We start from the raw sequence: 25,475 nt of genomic DNA, 5'->3' as shown, positions 1-25,475 counted from the left end.
TAGTTTTATGCTTCACATTTAGCACAGACAATTGATTACATATAGGAAGATGAAAATGTACTAGTATATTATTAGACTAGAAATATAAAGAGATAACCAAAATTAGACTACTCTTAGTTAAAAGACACCTGTCCAAGCATGTTTGGGGCATGGTATTGGCCCAGGGTCATTGGTGAGGAATCTCAAACACAGAAAAGGAAGGACAACTGTTGAACATAGACTCTAGGGGCACTTCTTGGCAGATGTTCATCCTGAGCCAACTAGATCAAGAGGCTTTCTGGAACCATGTGGCATTTGTCACAAGTGATCTGGAGCCCCAATTAACCCTGACAACTGGAAAAAATATTTTGAACTAACAAACAAAACAAAGCATTCATCATCTCTGAAATGTTCTGGCAGTATCTAGGTAAACTAAGGGTTTTAAATTGTATTGACCAATAAACATTCGTCCTCATTAGAGGGTATTTACATATTAAGAGGTTGGCAAATTGCATTGCCTTTGCTCCACTTTCCTTGAGAGGCAGAAGTTTTTAATCACTCTTTTGATATGCTAATAGCTCCTGAAGAGGACTAACAGCCCCTGTAGTTATTAGAGATCTCAGCCATTATTTGATGGTGGTGGCCACTTTCTCCCTGAAACTTTGCTCTCCTAGCTCCCACATCCTTTTCCACCTCCTGTCACAGCCAGCCCCTTTGGTCTCCCCCATCTCTGTGCATGCTTCTCATGTCCTGTCCTCACTGCCACCTCTGCAGTTACAATCCTACCACACCTTTTTCTTCATGCCTGCCCAGGGAACTCACATTTGTACATGTATATAAACACAGTTACATCCACATAGCATATAGTATAATCAAAAGCCAATGTGACATTACCAGGAAAATTCCATTTTTAAATCATAAAGCATATATTCGAGCTCTACTCTTTCTCTTACTGATTGCCTAATCTCAAGGGAAAAGAAGAGGTTAGAGGGTAGAACACAAGAGGACCAAGGTATTAGGTAACAACTGTAGCCCAGGTACTTTGCCAGACACTAAACAAACATTGGCTCTTTTAATTCTTTTTTGTTGTTGTTGTTATCTTTTAAATTTTCTTTTTTTTAATTTTTTTTATTAGCTACACATGACATTACAATGATCATGGCAATTCATACATGATCTTGGCAATTCATACTATTTTAATTCTTAACTTAAAGCATACAGCTAATGTTTCATTGTTTTTAACAAATTAGAAAATTGAGGAAATGGGAAAATGGGAGGTAATGAGCCTCAATTCTCTCCTCCAAAGTGAAGAAAATAATGTGTGAAATGGATCAAAGTTGCTGCATGGCTCAGTTGATGTGTGTCTATATGGAAATGCTTTGTCAAGTGGAAAGTAATATGCTATTATTTATTTGTTTTATCCCAACTGATTCCAAAATCTTGTAGGGCAGGAACATTTTGCCACGCCTCTTTAAAAATCCACCATGCTTACATGCATAGTGGATACCCAATGACAGCTTCTTTAATAGTTCAGTCTTCCAATTCCCATATTGCCTACCCTCACGCTTTGAACATAGCAGACATCAATAAATATTTGTTGAATTTAACTGAATTAACAAGCTGTCTCAGCTAAGTATATGGGGCTCCACTGACCAGGCAGTTCAAATTTATTTCAATTAACGTTGAAAATATCTGTAAAATTATTTTTAAGTTCTAATAATATTTCACCTTTTTTAAAATATTATTTTCTAGTTTTAGTTGGACACAATACCTTTATTTTAATGTGGTGCTAAGGATAGAACCCAGGGCCTCATATGTGCTCTACTGCTGAGCCACAACCTCAACCCCAATATCTCACCTTTTAAAGTAATAATTAACTTGAGAAAACTCTAATGTTGAGAAAAAAACCATTTTATCTTATATAATTTAGAGAGTCTTGTGTTATGATGATATTTAACCCACAGATAGAACCTTCAGTGGATATAGATATATAAACATCTTTCTTTAATGGTACAATTACCAACACTTTGAATTACCTTTTTGCCACTCATATGTTGGTGCTATACAGGTGTTGGAGGCTGAGAAGGTTTTTAAGTACAGTTACAGTTAGTTCACTTGCTTTTTTGCTTAATAACTATCATTTATAACTGCCTTGCTGTCAGAAATTTTAAATTTGATATAATATGGATTTCTTACCAAATGTCTCTAATAAAAGTCAAAACACTTTTGAGGTTTTCCTGGAATCAAATAATCAGGAATTTTATGTAATATAGTATAATTGGAATTACATAAATACATGTACTTGTTGAAATTTCAAACATATTCATTTCGAACAGATATTCTAAGACATTGGTGTTTGCATTTTTTTAGACATTTCTATGACAACCCCATCCAATTTGTTGGGAGATCTGCTTTTCAACATTTGCCTGAACTAAGAACACTGTAAGCATCTGTTTCTGTTTTTTGTCTTGTTTTTGTTTGTGTTGTTTTGTTTTGTTTTGTTTTTGTTTTTATAGTACTGATCTTGAATCCAGAACCTCATGCATGCTAAACTGAACTATATCCCCAGCTCCAAGTACCTGTTTCTCTCCTGTCTCCAAGGATTTCTGTGAAGATCAAATGAGTATTATAGGTTGAAGTGCTTTGAAAATGACAATAAGAACCGCTCCTTTCTGGAATCTTGTCCCAGTAACACTTACATATTTTTCCTTCTAGGACTTTGAATGGTGCCTCACAAATAACTGAATTTCCTGATTTAACTGGAACTGCCAACCTGGAAAGTCTGTAAGTACTTGAGTAGGCTCTTAACTTTGGCCAGAACATACACTGACCTTATGCCTGATCAGCCTTAACATCAGTGAATCAAAACATGTCATTGTGTGATATGTGAATGTCTGGTTTGTGTTTTAACAGGACTTTAACTGGAGCACAGATCTCATCTCTTCCTCAAACCGTCTGTGATCAGTTACCTAATCTCCAAGTGCTGTGCGTATCAGTAAGGCGATAACATTGTGTAAATAGACAACTTCCATTTAGGAGTAAAATGGTAGCCATTATTTTAATAAGCCTTTAAAAGGGGAGAAAGTTATTTCCTTGCAGGTCTCTAGAAGGTCAGTCCTCCTCCGTTGGCTGCTTTGGTCCAGGCTCTCTACCATGACCCTGGTAACCATGACCTTGTGCCTTTTGTTTCCAAGTGCCGACAGTCATCTAGGAGAGTTCCAGTTGGCATGTGTTCCTTTCAGAAAATGGATATAAACAAGCCAAAATTACTTCATTTCCTCCACTAAAGGTTTTGCAGAGCATAACAAAATAGCATAATGGATCAACAGCCCAAGCTGAATGCCAAAATAAAAAACTAAGTTTTCAAACTGACACAAACCTTGGTAAAGGTGACCAAACATTCTTCTTGTGTAGTTGTGGGTACCGTGTTCTAATGTTTCACCTGATCATTAAACAGCTTGCTTATGTTATTCTATTGACTTGGGACTTTTCCCACTTCCTTGTCTATGTTTTATGAAAATGGAGTTATAGGGACTTGAAGAGCCTGGTTTTGACCTTCTACTTTCAGCCTTCTCCCTCAGCCCCCCTCAACTCTACTACCTTCCTCCTAAGCATTTTGGGGCCTTAGTAGAGGAGACCTTGGTCCCTTGCCATGCCTCTGCTCTCACATAGTAGATACCTATCATGGTTCAATGCCTGTAATTCTACCACAGGCTTTACTTAGCTGCAGAACAACACACAGCACTATATTTGCTAGGTAGAAGAATGGGAATATCTGCCACATGATTCTGCCTTCTCTCATCACCAGGCTGCCCTGTCACTGTGAAGCAGACCAGGTATCCCCCACCCAAAAGATCCTACCATAGTTAAGCTTTTCCAAAAACCCCCACCATATTTGTAACATATAAGCTTACCTTCTTGTCAATAAGATTTTACAAAACTTGTCAACAGGATTTCTGCAGAGAGCATTGTGGTTTGAAGCTTCCTCTTTCTTGTAAGTGCCAGGTTTGCAGACAAAAGGTGTGGTAGAGTCTGTCTCAAAGAGAGCTTGTTGCTGTGCTGAAGATACTATCTCTATTTTCTCGGTAAAAAGTTTTAAAACCTCTGTCTAGCCTAAGAACATGGGACAAAGAGTAATTGTTAAGTTCCCACCCACTGGGTATGAAGTTCAAAGAATTTCCAGACTCAGGGCCCAGAGATTGTTAGGCATGAGCCCCTCTGGACTGCTGCAGCTTAAATAAACCTGCTTCCTGAAAAATCCTCAGGTCCAGCCTCATCTGTCCTGCATTAACTGTAGATACCCCAGTTGCTCAGTGATCTGGTAGTACAGTAACACCACATGGTAGGCTTGGAATCAGGCACTCATGTCTGAAGGAAGGGAGACAGAGCAAGTCTCCCCTTCTTTATGCCTTATGAGGTGTAGCTCAGAAAACTGAGAATTAGGAATGTCAGAGTTATTGCAAAGTCACATTACAAGAAAATAACAGAATTTGAATTCAAATACAGTCAGTTTGAATAAATAGGAGAAAGTGTCTATCCACCAAGTAGTAGAAGTTTGGGAGGCAATGTTAGAATTCTGCTTGTGAAACCCTGAATAGATATAATTAACAACATTTCTTGAGGAATCTGGATCAATAACCTGATTAATATTTCACATAATGTAACTAAAAGAAAGGGAGCTGGTGTTTAAATTACATCTGTTTCCTCTATGTCACATAGTGAATGTTAAGCTGCCAGGTACAGAAGAGTAGAAATAAAGGCCAACTGGCAAACTCATTAAGAGCAAAGACTCCTGAACCTATTTTTCTGAAATATTTTTTTGAAAGACCCCAAAGAACCCAAATACATTAATGCAATATCTTGTTTTCAAAGCACTTCAACTTGTAATGTCATTTGCCCATTAGGATACCCCTGAAAGATCAGCAAAGCAGGTGTCTTCCTATTTAAGGAGAGAACTGAGAAAGACGCCAATGCAGATTAACCAAGTTGAATTAATAGAAGTGGAGACTAGAACCAGGTCCGTGGCCTTTATACAGGATATTTTATGTACTTGAAAGTATGTCTGAGACAGCCCTTCCTTTGGTTGTAATGTCCACTGAGTACCTGTGACGTGAGGAAATTTCACTGTACAGGTGTTGTTTTGCCTCCAAGTTCCTTCACCCCCTTGGGAATTGTTTGACCCACACTTCAGGCTATATGTGACTTTCCCCACTTACTAGCTGGTAATCTTAGGTAAATCATTTCATTATTATATGTCGATAATCATAGTATCTCCTTCATAATAGATAATCCAAGCAAAGCTATAAACATGGAGCCTTTATATAAAAAGTGCATAATCAATGTTAGCTATGAAAACTATCAAGTAGAAGGTAGATAGAAGGCAATGCAATGTCTTTATATGGAAGATTTTATGTACCCTCTACTAAATTGTATACAAGAAAGGCTTGCCCCCTTTTCAGCCTATACAGATGAGTAAACCAAATTATCATCATCTTTGATAATACATGTGTCCATTTTAATACATTCACTACTTTTCAAAAATACATACTACGTTGTTAATCAGGTGTATTTTTGCATAGATGTGGAATTTTTTGTTTGCTTTGGTGTGTTTTGTTTGTTTGGAATTTGGGGGTTGTCTTTCAAACTTCTAGTATGAAATATAAATATGCATCTGCAAATACCTTTATTCAAACTATTTATGTTTAATAACTGAATTCTATTCCTATCTAAACCCCATTTCCTCAGAAAATGTAAGATAAAGTGATCCACTATAAAAATAGAGAAATTTTAAAGTATCTTAGAAAACAGCATGAATTTTTTCAGTTGCTTACTGGTGATCTAGTTTTAAGAATTAGAATCAGGCAAGAAAATGTGTTAGTTGATTAGCTAATAACTTATAAAACATCAGAAGGTTTTTAAAAATCTATCCATGTTACCAGTTTTTTTTAACTTTCTGCAAATTACCATGGCTTGTTTTAGATTAGCTATATTATACTATAAATATGTCCAGATGTTTTTGTTATTCTGTAATTTGTTGTGTTTTGGCTGAAGACTTTCTTAGATTTCCCTCTCCCACCTGTAGTGATTGATTTCAAAGTTAGCGCTATGTTTTGAATTGTTGGGTTTTGTTTTTAAGTTCATTAGAAAACAATGATTTCTGTTAGCTAGAGAGATATAGAGATTCTCAAAGATAGATTATTTAATTTGTACTCATTTCAGTAAGATAATAGCTAGAACATTGTAGATCATCACTAATGAAATATAAGTAAATTATTTAAATCAATTAAAGAATTATAATATTTACATTTCAGTAAATATTGGAATCCATTACTTAGTCCAATAATGCCTATGACTACCTGCTGCCTGGCAGGGCTGTGGAAGCTTCTAGGGTCAGCCTATGGTGGGGGGGATATAATATCTTATATTAGATATAAGATAGAGAGAAAAGGAAGAGAGAGGCATGTTTCCTCACAATTAATGTGTAACATGTTGTGTTTTTCAGAGATCTGTCTTACAACCTGTTAGAAGATTTACCCAGTTTTTCAGTCTGCCAAAAGCTTCAGAAAATGTACGTCTATGAGAGTCCCTAAGTTACCTGGCAAAAAAAAAGAGACCAAACTCAGGTTTACTATGTGGCTCACTGGCAAGACACGAAATGTATTTTTTCTTACATATATAAAGTGTGATCTTGTCAGCGACTAGACTTACTGGAAAACAGACCATAATACTTTATGATGCTTTGTACTATAATATCAGCACAGCATTTATTATACATCTGCTTTCCCGCCCCGCCTCCCCACCCCACCTCTGTGAAGTTGTGAACTGGGGTTGTCTAAGCTTTGGAATTTTTCTTCTACAAGTAGAACCAAATGTATACATCAATGATTTGGTATTATTATTATTTTTTTTTAATATAGGAGGACTTGGGTTTGTTGTTGTGTTTGTTTCACAACTGCCAGCTTTATAGGAGATGCCATATTTGTCATAGTTGAAGTGCCACAGATGCTACTTATGCATGAAACATTTTTGACCTAAGTAAATTATTTGAATCAATTAAAGAATTATAATATTTAATTACATCTCCTAGAGAAAATCAGCCCAATGCCTTAATAGTCAGACTTCACTTTCACCAAAACAATATTAACCATCTACCCTTTCAAATTTGCAATTTTCTCTAAAAGCCTTGGAGTGATTAAGACAGAAAAATAAAGCAAATGTATCTTTCAAAAGGTAAAGATTTGACACTCCTGAAGACTTTCAAAGAATACAAGAAGAACTCTGAGGGCAGGGCCAGGAGAGGCATCCTCAAGTGTTTGTAAAGATGATGGCATGTTTGGAATATGAGTTTATATCTTCCCAAGGGACTGAGCTGTTTTGAAAGAGAGCAGCTTATTTAAGTGCATAATTGTAATGTTCATTTTTAAACAAACAAAAAAATGTTACTTAATAGTCACAGGTAACCCCTCTGTAAAACTTTGTAATCTTTGAAATCTGTAACTTTGAAATCAGTCTTCGGAATTCTGTCATTTCAGTGACTTCCGACATAATGAAATCTATGAAATTAAAGTCAACACTTTTCAGCAATTGCCTGGCCTCCGATCTCTGTGAGTACCACCTCCCAGCACCCACCACAACACAGAGCACTTTCCTTCTCTTGGGGGTCATTCCCTAACATTTTCTCTTCATTCCATACTCACATTATAGGGTCTCGGTGCATATATTTGATATGAAAAGGCAAATATTTTGCTTCTGATAACTTCCAGGAATAAATTCAAAAGTAATAAGTTTACAGTTCTGCTCTCTGCCAGTGAGCAGACATGCAACTTTGATGAAAAGATAAGGAACCAAGCTGTTGAAGAGCCTATACAATATGCTTCTGTTCAGCCTAGAATTGGCAGTTGGCACAAAAATGGGATGATCGCACAATTCTTCCTGCCTGATTTTCCTTCCTAGTTTAAGGTTCTATGTGTCTCAGAGTGCTTAAGGGGGTGATGGTAAAAAAAAAAAAAAAAAAAAATGCAAAATTCAGGTCCTCAACTACCTCATGAGTTAGAATCTCTGCTGTGGGGCCTGGGCATCTGCATTTTAACAAGATCCTTAAGGTTAGAGCATAACTGTCCAAAAAATACTTCTATTACTCAAGAAATTATAACTTATAATTATCTAATTCCATTTTATGATTGAAAACATTGCCTGTTTTTAAAATTAAGAAGTGGTATTATTTAAATTTTTACTTTAAAAAGAAAAACAGATAATTTTATGAAATGACAATTAAATTTTTTCTATTCTAACATTGAATTCAACAAGATTTTTGATGAATGTGATGATACTATAATGTTTAGAATGAAGTAGTATGTTTGTTAAAAACCTTTTCTTCCACTGACATCTAAAGTTTTTCTTAACTTTTGAGCAACTCTGCTTTGGTAAAATACTATCACATCTGAAAACATTTTAAATTTACCTCATTTATTCACTTTCTTCTATCTCCCCCCACCCAAAAACAAAAACAAAAACCTCTTGTGTGTTCCCTTTTCTTACTTTTGGGTTATGTCTACTTGTGTAGTTATTTTACTTGTGTGTGTGTGTGTACATTAATCTACTTTTATTACCTGTCCTATCCAGCAGGTTTGAGTTGTGGCTATTTTCAAAAGTCAGTTCTCCTTTAACAGGATGACCTCTAAAGATACCAGAAGAATGTCACACAGACTCCAAAGGCTAAATTGGAGTCCCCCTGAATTCCTCTTTCCCTTAGACTTCACATCCTGTCACTTCCTAACTCTGCCAACTTCAATTTCTTCTCTCTCCACTCTTCCACCAAGGCCTAGTGACTCATCAGGATCACCATCCTCCTCCTTCTCCTGTTTGCCACCACCCATTCATTCTCCAAAGAGATGTAAAAGTGTAAAAGCGATCTTTCTTACGTAGAAGTCCACAACTTCCCTGCTTGGGACACCTTCTTGTTATTCCCCTACCATCTTCAAGATCAAGACTCGATATCCCACCTCTCTCCAAAATCTGATTCCAAACTCCTGGTTCTGCCTCTTCTGTCTCCCACACATTCCCAGTCCCATCACATGGGCTGCTGTTTCTCCCCTTCCCATTGACTGTTGGATTCCTCCCGACACTTCACTTGTCTCCTTGACATCCCACAAGACTGATGGTCTGTCTTTGAGCCCACTCCATTCTGATGCACTTTGCACATTCTCTACTGTAGGACTTAACATTGGTATTGTCATCGGATGAACTATGCCCCACCTAAAACAAGAACTTTTTTGTCTTCTTTCTACAGGGTTTAGTGCAGTGGCTCTCTCATTTATTTACTTAAGAGTTCAAACATGAGAAAAGATCAGGGACTCCAGAGCTAGTATGCTTGAGATTGAATCCAGCTTCTGAGATTACTTTGTGACTTTGAGCAACTGACTTTTCACATATATCTCCACTTCCTCATCAGTAATACAGGGATAATAATAGTATCTACCTTTTAGGGGTGTTGAAGGTTATGAGATAGCACATGTAAAAAATGTTGCAATTGTACTAACGCATAGTAAGTATGTAACAATGTTGTTATTATTAGAGTAAGTATATAGCCTTTCAGAGTATATCAGTGAGGATCCTGGCAGGAAACAGAATTCACCCCCAATAGTTCAAATAAAGGGTCACCTACATAGGTGGAGCAGTGAGCAAGCAAGGGTATTAGGTCTGCAGAAACCAGCAGCATCACCAAGACCAGGGCTAAAGAGATACTGGGAGAAAATTGTGTTTCCAGAGCAAGAAAGAGCTTGATCATGGAGAGACTTGCAGTGGTTGAAAACCTGTGTAGATTCCAAAACAGGGAAGGAGCAGACCACAAGTGCCCTGACCTGGCCTCTCCCTACTGGGGTCTCCATTGGGAAACCAAACGGAGCAGGACAAGGGAGTGGAAGATGATGCCTTCAAGGCTGCTGCAGAGATTCCAGCATGTGCAGACTGGACAGAAAGCACCATTATTTGAACATCTAAATTTGTACTTCTTTACTTAAAACCCAATCAAATCACTATAAAGCCCCATGGCAGGATCAGTTTACATTCCAGATATTCTACTACCATGCGAAGCTCCCCAGGATGCCTATGCTCTTAATTCTGCCAAGAGACTTTAACAGATGGTGTTACTTACCTCAGTAGGTTTTCATTCCTGGAGCAGCTCAATGGAAGACAGTTGCCATTTGTAAGCTTTCCCACCTGCCATGCTTCTTACCTGCCATCTTCTGTTCTGAGATCAGTGCAAAGACTTCTTATTTCCTCCAAAAAAGGAAGAAAGTCCCCTTAAGAAAACTTTAGAATGGGAATGTGAATATTCTGAAATTACATTCATCCAGGGTAACTCAGGGACCCAATGTTATATACATCTTCACCTGAGAAAAGTTGTCTTTGATCTTTCAATTTTTTCAAATGCCTATATCTTAGTTACCCTTACTTTTTAAACATTTTAAAAATAAAAATCTTAAATTCATAGTCCTTTTTTTAAAATAAAGAATTTCTTATCTCTAATGACTTATAGACATTTTTATAAAAGAAATTATTTCAACTTAATTGTCTACATTTCACTCTGTATATGGCAAGCGAATTTTATTTTCCCATAAACCATAGTTTTTCTTGGCTATCGAATAATTTTAAGGCAGGGGGCTGGGGTGGTGGCTTAGTGGTGGAGTGCTTGCCTAGCATGTGTGAGGCACTGGGTTCAATTCTTAGAACCACAACAAATAAATAAAAATAAAATTCTATCAAAAACTAAAACACTAACGCACTATAGGGATACGGCCACATCAATGATTATAGCGGCACAATTCACAATAGCTAGACTGTGGAACCAACCTAGATGCCCTTCAATAGATGAATGGATAAAAAAAATGTGGAATATATATACAATGGAGTATTATGCAGCAATAAGAAACGACAAAATCATAGAATTTGCAGGGAAATGGATGGCATTAGAGCAGATTATGCTAAGTGAAGCTAGCCAAGCCCTAAAAAACAAATGCCAAATGTCTCCTTTGATATAAAGAGAGCAACTAAGAACAAAACAGGAAGGAAGAGCATGAGGAAAAGACTAACAGTAAACAAAGACGAATGGGGGGAGAGAAAGGGAGAGAGAAGGGAAAGGATTTGCAAATGGTAGGAGACCTTCAATGATACACAAAAGTATAAGAGGTTATGATGGGCAAGGGGGAGGGGGGAAAAAAAGGGAGAGAATTGAACAACAGCTGAGGAGGCAGAGAGGGAAGGTGGGAGGGGAGGGGAGGGGGGATAGTAGGGGTTAGGAAAGGTAGCAGATTAAGACAGTCACTAATATGCCATTATGTAAAAATGTGAGTATGTAACAGATGTGATTCTGCTATCTGTATTTGGGGTAGAAATGGGAGTTCAAAACCCAATGGAGTCAAATGTATGAAAGATGATTTATCAAGAGCTCTGTAATGTTTGGAACAATCAATAAAAAAAAAATAAAAATAAATAAATAAAAATTAAAAAAAAAAAACTAAAACACTAAAGTTTAATTTTAAAAAAAAGAATTTTAAGGCAAATATATATGTTTGCCCCTATTTTAGTCATATCCTAGGTAAGAATTTTCTTTTTATCAGAAGCCAGGCATGGTGACAAACATTTGCAATCACAGCCAACTTGGGAGGCTGAGGCAGAAGGATCCAAGTTCCAAGCCAGCAGTAGCAAGTTTGCCTAGAGTGTATGAGGCCCTGAGTTTGATCCCCAACACAACAGGAATTTTTATTTTTCTTATCAGTATCCTTTCCTGGATGTTTTCTTATAAGCATCTTTTTGTTTATTTCAAGGTCTGACATATATAGGTGATATGCACAAATTTTAACTTGTGTTTCATTACATATCCAGAGACATTTTTTAAAATTTACTTGCTTGTAAGAAGAAGAACCTCAAAAGTTTGTCTCTTCCCACTCTCCTACCTCGACTCATTTTAGAAAAGCCCTAGTAAAATTTTACAGCCATTTTAAAGTCAACCTTTTAACAAGAAGAGAATAAAAACCCAAAATATCTACCTGAATGACTTGGCCTTGATTGCTTCAAACAAAGTTGATTTGAAGTTCTCTCTTTAGTCATTTTATATTATCAGTGTCTTTATCTGAAGGACAGTTTGATGAGCTAATTGTGCTTGGTCTGTACAGAAATTAAATTTTGATAGAGAACTGAATGCATATGGTAAAACCTCACATGTTCTTTTTTTCATATGTAATCGTCTCTTTGGTCCTTTCTTGAAAAACAGGAATTTAGCTTGGAATAAAATTGCCATTATTCACCCCGATGCATTTTCTACTTTGCCATCACTAATAAAGCTGTGAGTATTTCATTACTTGTTTATGGCATGTCTTTTAATAAATGGGGACCATCTAGATAATAAAAAGTTGATTTTGCTGAAGACACAATGTGTTCTCCACCTAGAGCTATGTCACAGTCGGGGAGGAGCTTCCTGCTCCTACAGGGCCATATGGGCCCTTAAGTGGATAATTGAGATCTGAGTGACAGCTGGTTCTGATTATTCAGGTGAAGTCCATTTTTGCTGAGTAATCAGGTGGAACGGAAGAAGATGTCAATTCAGTTCTGAAGGGCTTCCTTTTTTATTGCTTGCCATCTTGACTAATGGAAAACCTTCCTGTGCACCCCCCTCTTTATTTTTCCCTCCTCTTCTTTCCATCTCTTGCTCCTTTCTCTCCCTTTTTCTTATCTACTAGGGAAATAAGAATTGTGTAGAACTTAGGATAAGATGGGAGGGAATAAAGCCCTGACTTTTTTTTTTTTATCTCTACTTCCTATTAATTTTCAAATAAATGTAACAACTTCCCCCTTGATTTTAGATATCTCCATTTGGCAAAATGGAATCAAATGCAGAATGATTTGGATGCAATTAAAACTTTTTCCCCTGCAATTCTGATTGCAAATAGAAAAGTTGTCAAGAGCTAAACCAAAAACGGTTACTTTTACCATTAAGAATAAAGACACACACACACCAAAAAAAAGACTCAGGACTCTGCTTAGAAGTTTTTATTGAGCAGTTTAATCATCTTTAGAATGCTTTTTTAACCTAAACGTTTTATGCTAACACAAACTAAAAGCCAATTGTTGTTTGATGTTTTGCAGGGACCTATCGTCCAACCTCCTGTCCTCTTTTCCTGTAACTGGGTTACATGGTTTAACTCACTTAAAATTAACAGGAAATCATGCCTTACAGACCTTGATATCATCTGAAAACTTTCCAGAACTCAAGTGAGTTTGTCATTAAAACTAATAAGATACGTTTGTAGTCATGTGAAATAATAGACATGTTATAGTGGTTTTCTAAATTTATGAGGTCACGGGACACTTTTGAATTGCATTTCATGCTCTCAAGTCCCCCACCCCTGGACATGGTTAGAACAAGCCCTGAAGTGGGATGAAGGCATCCTTCTCAAAGATGCCTCCCAGAATTAGAGAGTTCATGGAAAGAGTTTGAAAATCATTGATCCATGGGAAATAAACTAGGACAGATAATTAAATAACATTATAGTACTCTGTTTACAAATTTTAATTGATCTAGCTTGTGTATATGTTATACTGAAATGTGCTAAATTAATGTTTGGGGAAGCTGTGCGCTTCAAAACCTGTTATGCTTATTAGCCGTAAAGAAGTATCTTAAAAGATTATATATGTATATATGTGTATACATACATATACATACATATGTTTTAAACACAATACTTTTTAATATATTTTCAATATCATTAAAATAATATAATGCCAAAAGTTAGTTTGTAAAATGGAAGAGAAAAAAAATGTTAAAAATGCTCCTCCAAACAACATTTTTATGTGTTTTTTCTTTCTAGATTTTGTTTCATTTATTTAATTATTAGACTCAAAATATGCATAGATATTTATATCAAGTTTTAGCTATTTAAATAATGTTACAACATAATGTTACCATAGTTTTCCTAGCATTTAAAAATTTTTTTGTATAGTCGTAGATAGACAGCATGCCTTTATTTGTTTAGTTTTTAGGATGAACCCAGTGCCTCACACATGCTAGGCAAGCACTCTGCCACTGAGCGACAGCCCCAGCCCTTGCTAGCATTTTTTAAACCCTTTTATTATGGAAATTTCCTATCCTGTGAGTGATGGAAGTTGACTCACTCAGCTTCAGCAATTACCAACATTCCGTGGTGATAATTTTTATTAACTCCATTATTGTTATAAGTAGCACTGTAATGAACATCTTTATGCACAGAATTTATATTTGGATTGTTTATTTAGGTTAAAATCCTAAGGTAGAATCATTGGGTGAAAAAAAAAATGACAAACACTCCATTTAATGACCCATCTTTCAAGCTGTGTTTTTTGTCTTGTGCTTCTAAAGGATTATAGAAATGCCTTATGCTTACCAGTGCTGTGAATTTGGAGTGTGTGAGAACATCTATAAAATTCCTAATCAGTGGAATAAAGGTGACAACAGCAGTGTGGATGACCTTCATAAGAAAGATGCTGGGATGGTTCTGGTTCAAGGTAAATCCTGCTAGGTCAACAGTAATAAAATTGAGACCAGAAGAGTTGAGAAAAGTCATCAAACAGATCATCTGAACTCAGACCAGTCTTTAAGTAACCAACCCAGCAAGAATCAAGCCCCCTTTGAAAGACTTGCAGAGGAAGAGAAAGCTCCCTCTGGGTTTATTCTAAAAGTTCATCTGTTCTGTTGGTGAATTCTTAACATTTATATTCATGGTTAGATCTTCCTTATCACGAGTTGTCCTCAGGGGTGATTACTGATATCGGTATTTCCATAAACTTTTAGAAAGGTACCATTCCTGTGGGGACTTTTTTCAACCATGCTGCTGTGCTTTTTTCTCCAAAAGACAAAATCTATTTTTAGTCTTATGGCCTGGGGAGATTCCTCTGTATTTCAACAGAAGGACTTAAGAATTCAGCTTCTTATCCAACCAATTCTAAATCATTCTCCCCACTCACCCCCCACACAGGTATCTGTCAGGAAGGTGGAGTGAGATAATGTCTGTGAGGCCCTTGGCTCTCCTTGAAGTAAGACGTTACTTAGACAGACAGCAATGCACCTCAGCCACACCTGTGGTGATGAGGAGGCGCCTCAGGCAACACCTTCTCTTTTCCCTGCCAACTCTGCGAGTTTGCACAGGGTTTGAACAGAAGGACTGCTCATTCTTTAGGCCTTAATGATTTGTTGATTCCAAAGCAAGTGTGATTCAGTCTGTTTTAGGATTACCTTAACATTTCTCCCTGTGTGCGTATTGACTTAAGGAGCTGATATCTTGGCCTTTGGCACATTTTATTTTTCTTCCCTCCCCCTTGTTTTAGGCCATAGCATGAATCTTGCTCTGGTTCTTGCTTTGTTTTTGCTCTTTTGCCTCACACATTCTAATTTTTACTACCTTCAAGCATTTAAAAAATTAAAGTGCCTACTATGTGTCAGGCACTATACTAGACCCTGGAGGTACATAATAAACAAGAGAAATAAGGTCCTTCATAGGAATTATTTTCAAGAGCAGTAATTCTCAACCCTGGGCCCCCTATTAGAATCACACAGAAGCTTTCTAAAAATACTGGTGCCCAAGTCCCACACAATACCAATCAAATTCACATCTTTAGGAAAATGTATTAGACTGTGAATCTCCTATTTCATGAATAGTTAAACTTGTTCTCTGTTACCAGAATCCCCCAAGGAAGACTGAAAATTATTGTCCCTGATTCTCCCTTTTGTGCTCAGAGAATACAGCCCAGAACCTTGGCACTGTGGCTACTGTAGTGTCCCCTGCACTGTATGGAGAGGCCCATAGTCGTCCTATAATTTAGGTTAGTAAGAATTAAGGCCAAGACTTCCAGGGAACAAGAACAGAATGAGAGTGCTTAGATGTTATAACCTAGAGTCTGGAGTCACTCTCCCTCACCCCTGGAATACTACGTCATAGGAGCTTGAGTAGAACTTCCAACACAACTTTATAATAGACTTTCAAGAAAGCTAAAGCCCAGGGAAAGGCAGGTTGTCTTGCCTTCACTTCCCTTTGTGACAGATTATATCTGGAGGGCGACCCAAGATACTCTTCCCTGGAATTCAGTCCCTGGAAAGGAGACAGAACTAATCACTCCAGGTCTTCTTCCTGCAGATGAGCGTGACCTGGAAGATTTCCTGCTGGACTTTGAGGAAGACCTGAAAGCCCTTCATTCAGTGCAGTGTTCACCTTCTCCAGGTGAGGAGCATAGAAATGCCCAGCTGTAGCATCCACTATTGATTCTAATGCCATCAACACTGTGGCTACACTTCATAACTAAATCCGGTCTACCTTGTGGGTCATCAGTGTCCCTCTTGGGGAACAAGGGTGTAAACTACTTATAAGTGTTCATTTCCTGGAATTGTTCTCCATTCAAAAATGGGAGTTTTGTAGGAAACTTATGATTCAGGTCATAGAAACTAAAGAATCAAGCATGTATTTAGAGGTATATGTTATTCTTAAACCAGTTAGCCTTTTAGCCTGAAATGGCTTGTTTTCTATAATCACTGACTTTTAAAAAGTGATTTAAATCTTCTCTTACAGAAATAACTATTTGGTGAAAGCAAATAATGGTTTTTATAAATAAGTTTGGTGTTTTTTTTTTCCTCAAAGAATTCACTTAATTGTCCTGTTTCCAGAAACAGATGAGCCAGTTGAAAAAAGACAACTGGCAATGGTTAATATTTTATTTTCAACAATTAGATCAAGTCTGTTCCCTGTGTTTGTCACCTTCCTGTAACAAAATAACTGAGATAATCAACTTAATAAGGGAGAATGTTTATTTGGACTCATAGTTTCAGACCATGGTTGCTTGGCCATATTGCTTTGGGTCTTTTGCAACACAGTATTTCATGGCTGTAGCACATGGAGAAGGAAGCTGCTCATCTCATGGGAGCAGGGAAGGAAAGAAACAAGAAAAATAGAGGCCAGGGTCCCAATATTCCTTTCAAGGCCACGCCCCAAATGACCTAACTTCCTTTCACTAGGCCTCACCTCTTAAAGTTTCCACCCCCTCCCAACAGGGCCACAAACTGGGGACCAAGCCTTCACTACATGGGCCTTTGGGGACCATTCAAGATCCAAACTATACCATTACCTAACAACAAATGTCAATCTAAAACTAGGATGAGACTTTCATGAAATGTGTATTCATACTCCCCATACTTGATACCCTAATGTTATGAAGTATTTCCCTAGGATTCTCATTTTCTTCCTGTAGAACCCTTACTGAAGCATTCTGAAAAATAAAAAAAGAGCAGGCTATATAGCTTTTCACCTGGTCCCAACACTGCTATATTTTGGAGACCTTTAATCAAGTGACTGAAGGCCCCATTTTCATTCTCTGTGTACATGAGTACCTGGTGTGATCAGTCAGGGAGGCAGAAACTCCAAGGTGATCCCAACAGTGGTTTGCGAAAGTGGAGCATGCCATGCAGTACTGTGAGTTATGATGGCTGTTACTGGCCTTTATCTCTTGCTGTCCTAATAAGAGAAACAAAAGGACAATTTGGTAAGAGTTGTCAACTCTAATTTGAAACACAGCCTTTTTCTTCCTTGAAATTTCAGGCCCTTTCAAGCCCTGTGAACACCTGTTCGGTAGCTGGCTGATCAGAATCGGAGTGTGGATCATAGTAGTTCTGGCGATTTCTTGCAACACCTTGGTGATTTCAACAGTGTTCAGATCCCCTCTGTACATTTCCTCCATAAAACTGTTGATTGGGGTCATTGCAGTGATGAACATGCTCATGGGTGTCTCCAGCACTGTGCTGGCTGCCATAGATGCATTCACTTTTGGCAGCTTTGCGCAGCATGGTGCATGGTGGGAGAATGGGGTCGGTTGCCAAATCATTGGGTTTTTGTCCATTTTTGCTTCGGAATCATCTGTTTTCCTGCTTACTCTAGCAGCTCTGGAGCGTGGGTTTTCTGTGAAGTGTTCTGCAAGATTTGAAATGAAAACTCCTTTTTCTAGCCTGAAAGCAATTATTTTGCTCTGTGCCCTGCTGGCCCTGACCATCGCCACAGTTCCCCTGCTGGGTGGCAGTGAGTACAGTGCCTCCCCTCTCTGCCTGCCCCTTCCCTTTGGGGAACCCAGCACCACTGGCTACATGGTGGCTCTTGTCTTGCTCAACTCCCTTTGCTTCCTCATAATGACCATTGCCTACACCAAGCTCTACTGCAACTTGGAGAAGGGAGACCTGGAGAATATCTGGGACTGTTCCATGGTGAAACACATTGCTCTGTTGCTCTTCACCAACTGTATCCTTTACTGCCCTGTGGCTTTCTTATCCTTCTCCTCTTTGCTGAACCTCACATTTATCAGTCCTGAAGTAATTAAATTTATCCTTCTAGTGATTGTCCCACTTCCTGCCTGTCTCAATCCCCTTCTCTACATCCTCTTCAATCCCCACTTTAAGGAGGATCTGGGGAGCCTGGGAAAGCAAACCCACCTCTGGACAAGATCAAAACACCCAAGCTTGATATCTATTAACTCAGATGATGTTGAGAAACAGTCCTGTGACTCAACCCAAGCCTTGGTAACCTTCACCAGCGCCAGCATAGCCTACGACCTGCCTTCCAATTCTGTGTCATCGCCAGCTTATACAGTGACGGAAAGCTGTCATCTTTCATCTGTGGCATTTGTCCCATGTCTCTAATTAATATGTAAGGAAAAGTTTTTCAAAAGATGGGAACTTGAAAATGTGAGATTGAGGACATCAGAGCAGTAGCTAAGAAGACTGGGGTGAAACTGGGTTTAAAAACCAAAAAATAAAATAAAATAACCTCTCAGAGTGATAAAACTGATACCTATTGATACTTGAGAGTGAAATACAAATCTAAATGCTGCTTGTATGTTGTTGAGCTAAGAGATAGATCAGTCACATTACTGATATTGACCCAGATCAAAAAAGCAAATTGAAATGCTCTTTAATAAAAGAGTCTCCATGATTTTGCATTCTCTTTAAACTCACCAATATGAGTTCAGTGGAGAAGACTCACTTGCTTACAAAATGGGTTTATTTAAACTCCCAAATCTCTTAAAATACATTTGAAAGTATTGGGAAAGTGAAGGTTTGAAACAGCTTACATTACTTATAAAAGACTATGGCCCACAGGATTTCATTTTAATGACTGTATGGAGATGCTTTAGTCTGCCTTTCCCTTTCCTCAGAGAAGATCCTTCTCAGTCACCAGTTCTGGATAATATAAGGCAGTATTAAGTCATCTATAGTCACATCATTTTTACAAATACTGGGTTTTAGGACTCAGCACTCTATGGTTTCACTCTTTATGGAATAAAACTGATTACAGGGGCTGGGGCTATAGCTCAGTTGGTAGAGTGCTTGCCTTGCGTGCACAAGGCCCTGGGTTCAATCCCCAGAATTCAAAAAAAGAAAAAAGAAAAGAAACCCACAACTGATTATAAATATTTTGAAAGGCAAATTAACTGAAATTATTAAATTATTCCAAGGCAATCATGTACAGGCAAAGTTTGTCTTGTCTAACTCAGTTTAAGTCCTTGGTGTCCAAAGCTCAGAAAGGAAGTCCATTGCAGGCAGTGAACATACCTAAAAAAGATAGCAAGCATGTGGGATTTTTTTTTTATTAATTTCTGATTGAGTGCACATTTTTTGTAAAAGACTTTATCATTGATTCAATGGATGTGCACCTTAAGATAATGATCAAGTGCATACATAACAAAAATTAAGTCCGCCCATAAAACTTCTCATGCATGTATTTCTAGTCCCTCTGGCCACAATTTGGACAATGCCTTGGACTCAATAGAGACTTGGTAATATTTTATCTTGTTTATTTACCTTGGTTTTAGCTACATTCTCTCTGGATCAACCACTTGATGTGAGGAACATTACTCCTCTGATTATTCCATATTAATACATACATGTGTTAGATATTATAAGAGACAAATTATTAAATATGAAGAGTCAAAGGATTAAGTCTTAACTTCTATTATCCTACATTAGCTTCATTATACCCAAACAAAAAGTTATTAGGTAGATTTATTTTTATATAAGCATGTTTATTTTGATCAGATGTTTTAACTTGAAATTTAAAAAAATACATTTATGAGATGTTTTATAAGATGTGTAAATATAGAACTGTATTTATTACAGTAAAGAGTCAGTGACATTAAAGACCATGATAATAAACCATGTACAGTGGCATAGCCTTCCATATATATTGTTTCTCTGTCCATTTTCTTTAAATTCATCAACTGTATGTAATATATGTAAATATATAATACTTGTAAATAGATTCCAAATTTGCTTTTCTATTGGATACAAAATAAATTTGTAATAAAATGTGTGACTATAAAACAAAATATTTTCGTGTCTATTTATTTAACCCACAAGGAGACATACCGTCCCCTAATGTTTTTAACTTGGGAGGTTAAGTACATTTGCTATGTAAGTATTTGCACTCTCATACTTTAAATACATTAGCCATATTAAAAAATAATTTTTTCATAAGAACAAACCAAAATATTTTTGCTAGGTCCTGGATTGATAAGTCATTTTGTCATGACATTGGTAAAGTTTATTGTTCCTAGTGATAATTTGGATTTTATAAGTCAGAACTTACACTGGCCCCAAACACTTTTTTTAATGTAAGAAGAAAAAAAAAAAAGACACACACAATTAGAAAGGGATGTATGAATAACAAATCCATCTTAAATTATTCAACATGGACACGAGTTTCCTATAAATTCTTCCTTTAATGCAAACATATTTCATGACCATGTCAAGGCCAAAACAATAGGACCTGTGATTTTCAGGGTATGAAGAAATTCATTCCTCCCAGTAAGTTCCCAAAAACATAAGAAATAAAATTATTTTCCTAGCTACCTGTGCCAGACCTTTCAGCTTCAGTAGTGATTGCTGTTCTCCCTGTATGGGTTGCCAAATGAAACAAAAGTACTGGTAGCAGGTTCGGCATTATGGCTAAGTTCAGTCCATGTTTACCGAGCACCCCCAAGGTGCCTGGCACTGTGTCCCACCCATCCATCAGGCTTAACCGTATGCTTTAGCCTAAACCTAGTTAACAGTTAAGCCTAGTTAATGAGGTCTTCTTGTACAGTACATGCTTGGACTTCAGGTAAATCAAGGATTCACTCCTCTTAATATCACCCCTCAGCCCAGGCAGCAGAAAACTCTAGAGAGCAACATATCTCAGTATTTCTTCTCAGCATACTTGTTTTTAGGCAACCAAAGTTAGGAACAAGTCCTGGCAACCCCCTCCTATCTCTCTTGCTCAAGAAAACACAAGTCAGTAATGTAATTAAAAGGAGGAGGAGGAGAAGGAGAAAAAGAAAACATTTATATCCATGCTATTTTCTTTAAAAATAAATCCATAAGCTTCATTACTTTAATAGCAAACACTAGTTGCAATACATCTCACGCTAAACACTACTATATTAAGGGTCTGAAAAATGTTCTTCAATATACAATACAGCACAAATTGAAACTGCATCTACAAATAAATCTACAGGGAGAAAGGAAAAAATATGTCATAGAGATAGACTGAACCACAGTAAAAACAATGTAACAAATCAAAAGAACATAAAGGAATAATCTAGCCTAGAATATGTGGTTAACAAATTTATGTTTTCAAAAGTGGATTCATGGGCTGGGGATGTGGCTCAAGCGGTAGCGCGCTCGCCTGGCATGCATGTGGCCCAGGTTCGATCCTCAGCACCACATACCAACAAAGATGTTGTGTCCGCCGAGAACTAAAAAATAAATATTAAAAATTCTCTCTCTCTCTCTCTCTCTCTCTCTCTCTCTCTCTCTCTCTCTCTCTCTTCCTCTCTCACTCTCTCTTTAAAAAAAAAAAAAAGTGGATTCATTCACTTGAAAATATTGTGTGCCTACTATGGGCAGTGCTGTATGCACTGGGGATAACTAAACAAGGCCTAGAATTTGCATTCAGTGGAGTGGAGGTAGGCAATAAGCTTATTACAGCAATTCCTGATACAAACGTGTGAAAGAACTGAAGCTATTTCAAACAGCATGAAGGATCCTGGCACATAGTGCACGCCTATGATCCCAGCATCTCTAGAGGCTGAGGCAAGTGTATCACAAGTTTGAAGCCAGTCTGGACAATTTAGCAAGACCCCACCTCAAAAAATAAAAAGGGCTCAGGATGTAGCTCAGTGGTAGAGCGCCCCTGGTTCAATCTCCAGTACCCAAACAAAAAAACAAATAACATAAAAGGATTGACAGGCATGCTAGTTTAAATGTGGCGCTCAAGAAAAATTCTCTCTGGAAAGATACCGTATACTGATTTCATTTGTAAAATATTTGTCTTTGTTTTTGCATTCAACCAGTTACATCAAGAAAACGCATCATTTTTAGTCCCTCTGTTCATATGTTACCTATAACAAACAATTTTGAATGACATTTTAATAGAAAAATATTATATATATAATATATAAATATAATGAGCTGGCTATTACTACATGTAATTCTTTTTCTCAACTCTTCCTGAAGAGAAAATCATTCTTTTTTTTTTTTTTTAAACAACAGTTTTATTCTCCCACAGTACTAGAGGCTTGACGTCTGAAATGAAGAGTTCTAAATGTGAAATAGAAAACATCCTTCATTTAGATTTGGCCCAAAATAGAAAAACAAAGTAGTAGTAAAGGAAATAAAATTAGCAATACCCTTTTAATTTAGAACCAGAAAAGCTCTAACATCTGAAAAAATAACAATGTCCTGCTTCTTTTGTTAATCTTACAATTACACTTAGCTCAGGGGCCCATTAGCCAGCATGAGAATGTCTTAGATAAACAGATGGATCTCACTGTGACCATACTTGTTCCACTCATATTCTTCATTCAGCATTTGGAAATTTTATTTTATGGTTAAACTGTGCAGACAAAAAGGATGATCTCTCTCTAGGCCATTGAACACTGATCATTTTCTCTGTCAGACTCATGGTCTTTAAAATACAGTTAGGATTAGATCTTTAAAATACAGTTAGGTAGCTTTTCTTTGCAAGAGAAATGGTGAGTATGCTACCACACCTCATTTCCTCCTTATGAATCTTTCTAAAAGTGTTGAACAGAGAGGCTGGGATGTAGGTCAATAGTAGAACACTTGTTTAGCATATGCAAGGGCCTGAGTTCCATTCCCAGCACTGCAAAAATAAATTAAAAAAAAAAAAGATTAAAAAAAAAAAAGATATTGAACTCAGATTCTACACTGACTCATTTGCCTCAAACACAAGTTTCAGCAAGTCTGACCTTTGATGCATATGGGGTAGGATGATAAAACTTTAGCTTGTTTGGATTCAGAAACCTGGTAGAAAATACATGTGTTGAGCTAGAGAAACACTGTGAAATACAAGTGAAATTGGATAGCGAAATGATATCCCATCTAAGAATAGTCAAAGAAAATGGAAAATGCTTCACCTGGAGGAAAAAAATTAGATATTTGAATAATGGAAATTTACTGAGTGCTTTTCAAAGTATGAACTTACAGCTGGCCAGGCAGACCTGGGTTCAAGTTCTAGTTCTATTGCTCTCTGTATGAACTTTGGGTAAAGTATTTAATCTTCTCAGCTTCAATTTTCTCCTCAGTAAAATTGGAATAAACCACCAACTTTATTGGGTTGGGAATATTAATAACTCAGTGTATATAAATGTCTCAGCACAGTATCTGCAAAGCAGCAAGTATTCAATAGCTGCTTACTGTCTTTGCCCACTTACCAACATGCAAATCAGGCTTTATCATTTTACAGGTGGAAAGGCAAAGCAAAAAAATGAGTTTATAAGGTTAAAGATGAGGAGGAGCTAGTGCTAAAACACAGGTTCTATTTACTAGCACTTGAAAAACAACCACACAGCAAGCCAGCTTTCAGAGAACAAGAACCAACTGGTGAACAACTTAGGGAGACCAAATTAAGCTCAGCTGAGAAATATTCATTCAGCAGGTGTCTTGGATACCAAGGAAAGTCTACCACATCAAGTAAGAAGCTAGACTGAATATCAGTTGAATTCCCAGTTCCCAACATTCTAGATGAATTCTTTCTAGCCTTCTCAGAAGAAATGTCAGGCTTGGGAAATGGCTGCGGAAGGCAGAGACTCTAAATCTGCATCCTGAACCTGGAGAACATAGTTCTGTGTCATTAGAGGGTGAGCAGTTGGTCTCTTAGTTTGGTGAAAAATAAAGACCTGGGATTTAAACTCACTTGTCATAGAGATCTTGGTAGAGTACCAGGCAAGCTTCTTAATTTCTCCAGCTCTTCACTGATGCTGATCTTTTCCCTCAAACTACTGATGAAATATCAACTCTCTTATGGCAGGTTATAGCAGGTTGAAATCTGTTCTTTCTGCCACTGAACAGCTAAAAGTCAACTAAGCCAGAGTCATAGCTCAAAATTGTAGAAATATTAACACTAACAGGCAATACATGGCAAAATTGAGATGCTTCACAATTAGTTTTTCTCTTCAGCTGCATAAAGTCCTTGTCTATCTCTCAATTTTCTGCCTTTCTCCTTCTTTCCCTTCTTGTTTGATCCCAAGCTGTAAATATTAGAATATTTAAGTGAAATATTTCATAACTGTGGCTAGTTGGCTTTTTTTGATCATAAGAATAGAAAGTTATTTGGAGGACACCTGTGGCAATAAAAACAAAGATGCAAATCTCTTAGTTAGTTAGAGATGACAGAACTGGGGCCTCAGGACCAAACCATGGGGTGTTGAAGTAGAAGGCTTATATCCAGCCTCAGGCTAAAGTATTCTTTTTGTCCCGGGATGTGGTTTCCACCCACAGAGCCACCACAGAGAATCTCTACTAGATTGCCTACTAGAGCTGTGGGATATGGACTATGACTGGAACCCCAGAACGGCAGAGCTATCAGAAATATGCAATGCCTGCCTGGGAAACTGCAGGTACCAATACTCAACTCCAACCTGGTTTGGATATGGTTTGTTCCCACCAAAACTTTTCTTGAAATTTAATTGCCAATGTAATGATCTTCAGAGGTGGTGAGAGCTTTAAGAAGTGATTAAATTGTTGAGAGGAATTAACACCTTTCTTGAAGCAATGGGCTCTTACCACAAGAACCATGTGTAATAACAAGTTTGGCTTTGTTTGTTTTCTCTTGTTCCTCCACACATACCCACTTGTCCTTCTACTGTCCACCATGAGTTGAAGCAGTGCAAAGCCCTCACTGGCACCATGCTAGTGAACATCCTAGTCTTCAGAACCATAAACCAAAATAAATTTTTCCTTGTACGTTATCCAGTCATAGGAAATGAACTAAGTCAGAAAATGGGTGCTACAAATGGGGCACTGCTATAACAATCCTGAAAATGTGAAATCAGCTGTATAAGTGGGTAGAAAAGGGCAGAAGAGTTTGGAGGAGAAAGCTAGAAAAAATAGCAGAGCTTTAAGGGTGATTTAATGGTGATTCTGGTGAGGGCTC

General features: G+C 37.4%; 1 protein-coding gene across 3 annotated transcripts in view; it reads left to right on the top strand.

Moving 5' to 3' along the window:
- Lgr5 (leucine rich repeat containing G protein-coupled receptor 5) overlaps positions 1-18,682 on the top strand; it is a 123,034-nt gene extending 104,352 nt beyond the window's left edge. For all 3 annotated transcript variants that reach the window (XM_026386658.2, XM_026386657.2, XM_026386656.2), the window contains 10 exons: positions 2,350-2,421; positions 2,695-2,763; positions 2,893-2,964; positions 6,482-6,547; positions 7,512-7,583; positions 12,251-12,322; positions 13,123-13,248; positions 14,372-14,517; positions 16,143-16,226; positions 17,595-18,682. In XM_026386658.2, the coding sequence (XP_026242443.1) occupies positions 2,350-2,421; positions 2,695-2,763; positions 2,893-2,964; positions 6,482-6,547; positions 7,512-7,583; positions 12,251-12,322; positions 13,123-13,248; positions 14,372-14,517; positions 16,143-16,226; positions 17,595-18,682 (1,867 nt within the window). The remainder of the gene's footprint in view (positions 1-2,349; positions 2,422-2,694; positions 2,764-2,892; positions 2,965-6,481; positions 6,548-7,511; positions 7,584-12,250; positions 12,323-13,122; positions 13,249-14,371; positions 14,518-16,142; positions 16,227-17,594) is intronic.
- The last annotated feature ends 6,793 nt before the right edge of the window (positions 18,683-25,475 follow it).

Source organism: Urocitellus parryii, chromosome 5, assembly GCF_045843805.1.
Source record: "Urocitellus parryii isolate mUroPar1 chromosome 5, mUroPar1.hap1, whole genome shotgun sequence".
Taxonomy (NCBI): domain Eukaryota; kingdom Metazoa; phylum Chordata; class Mammalia; order Rodentia; family Sciuridae; genus Urocitellus; species Urocitellus parryii.
This window is presented reverse-complemented; position numbering and strand designations above follow the sequence as displayed.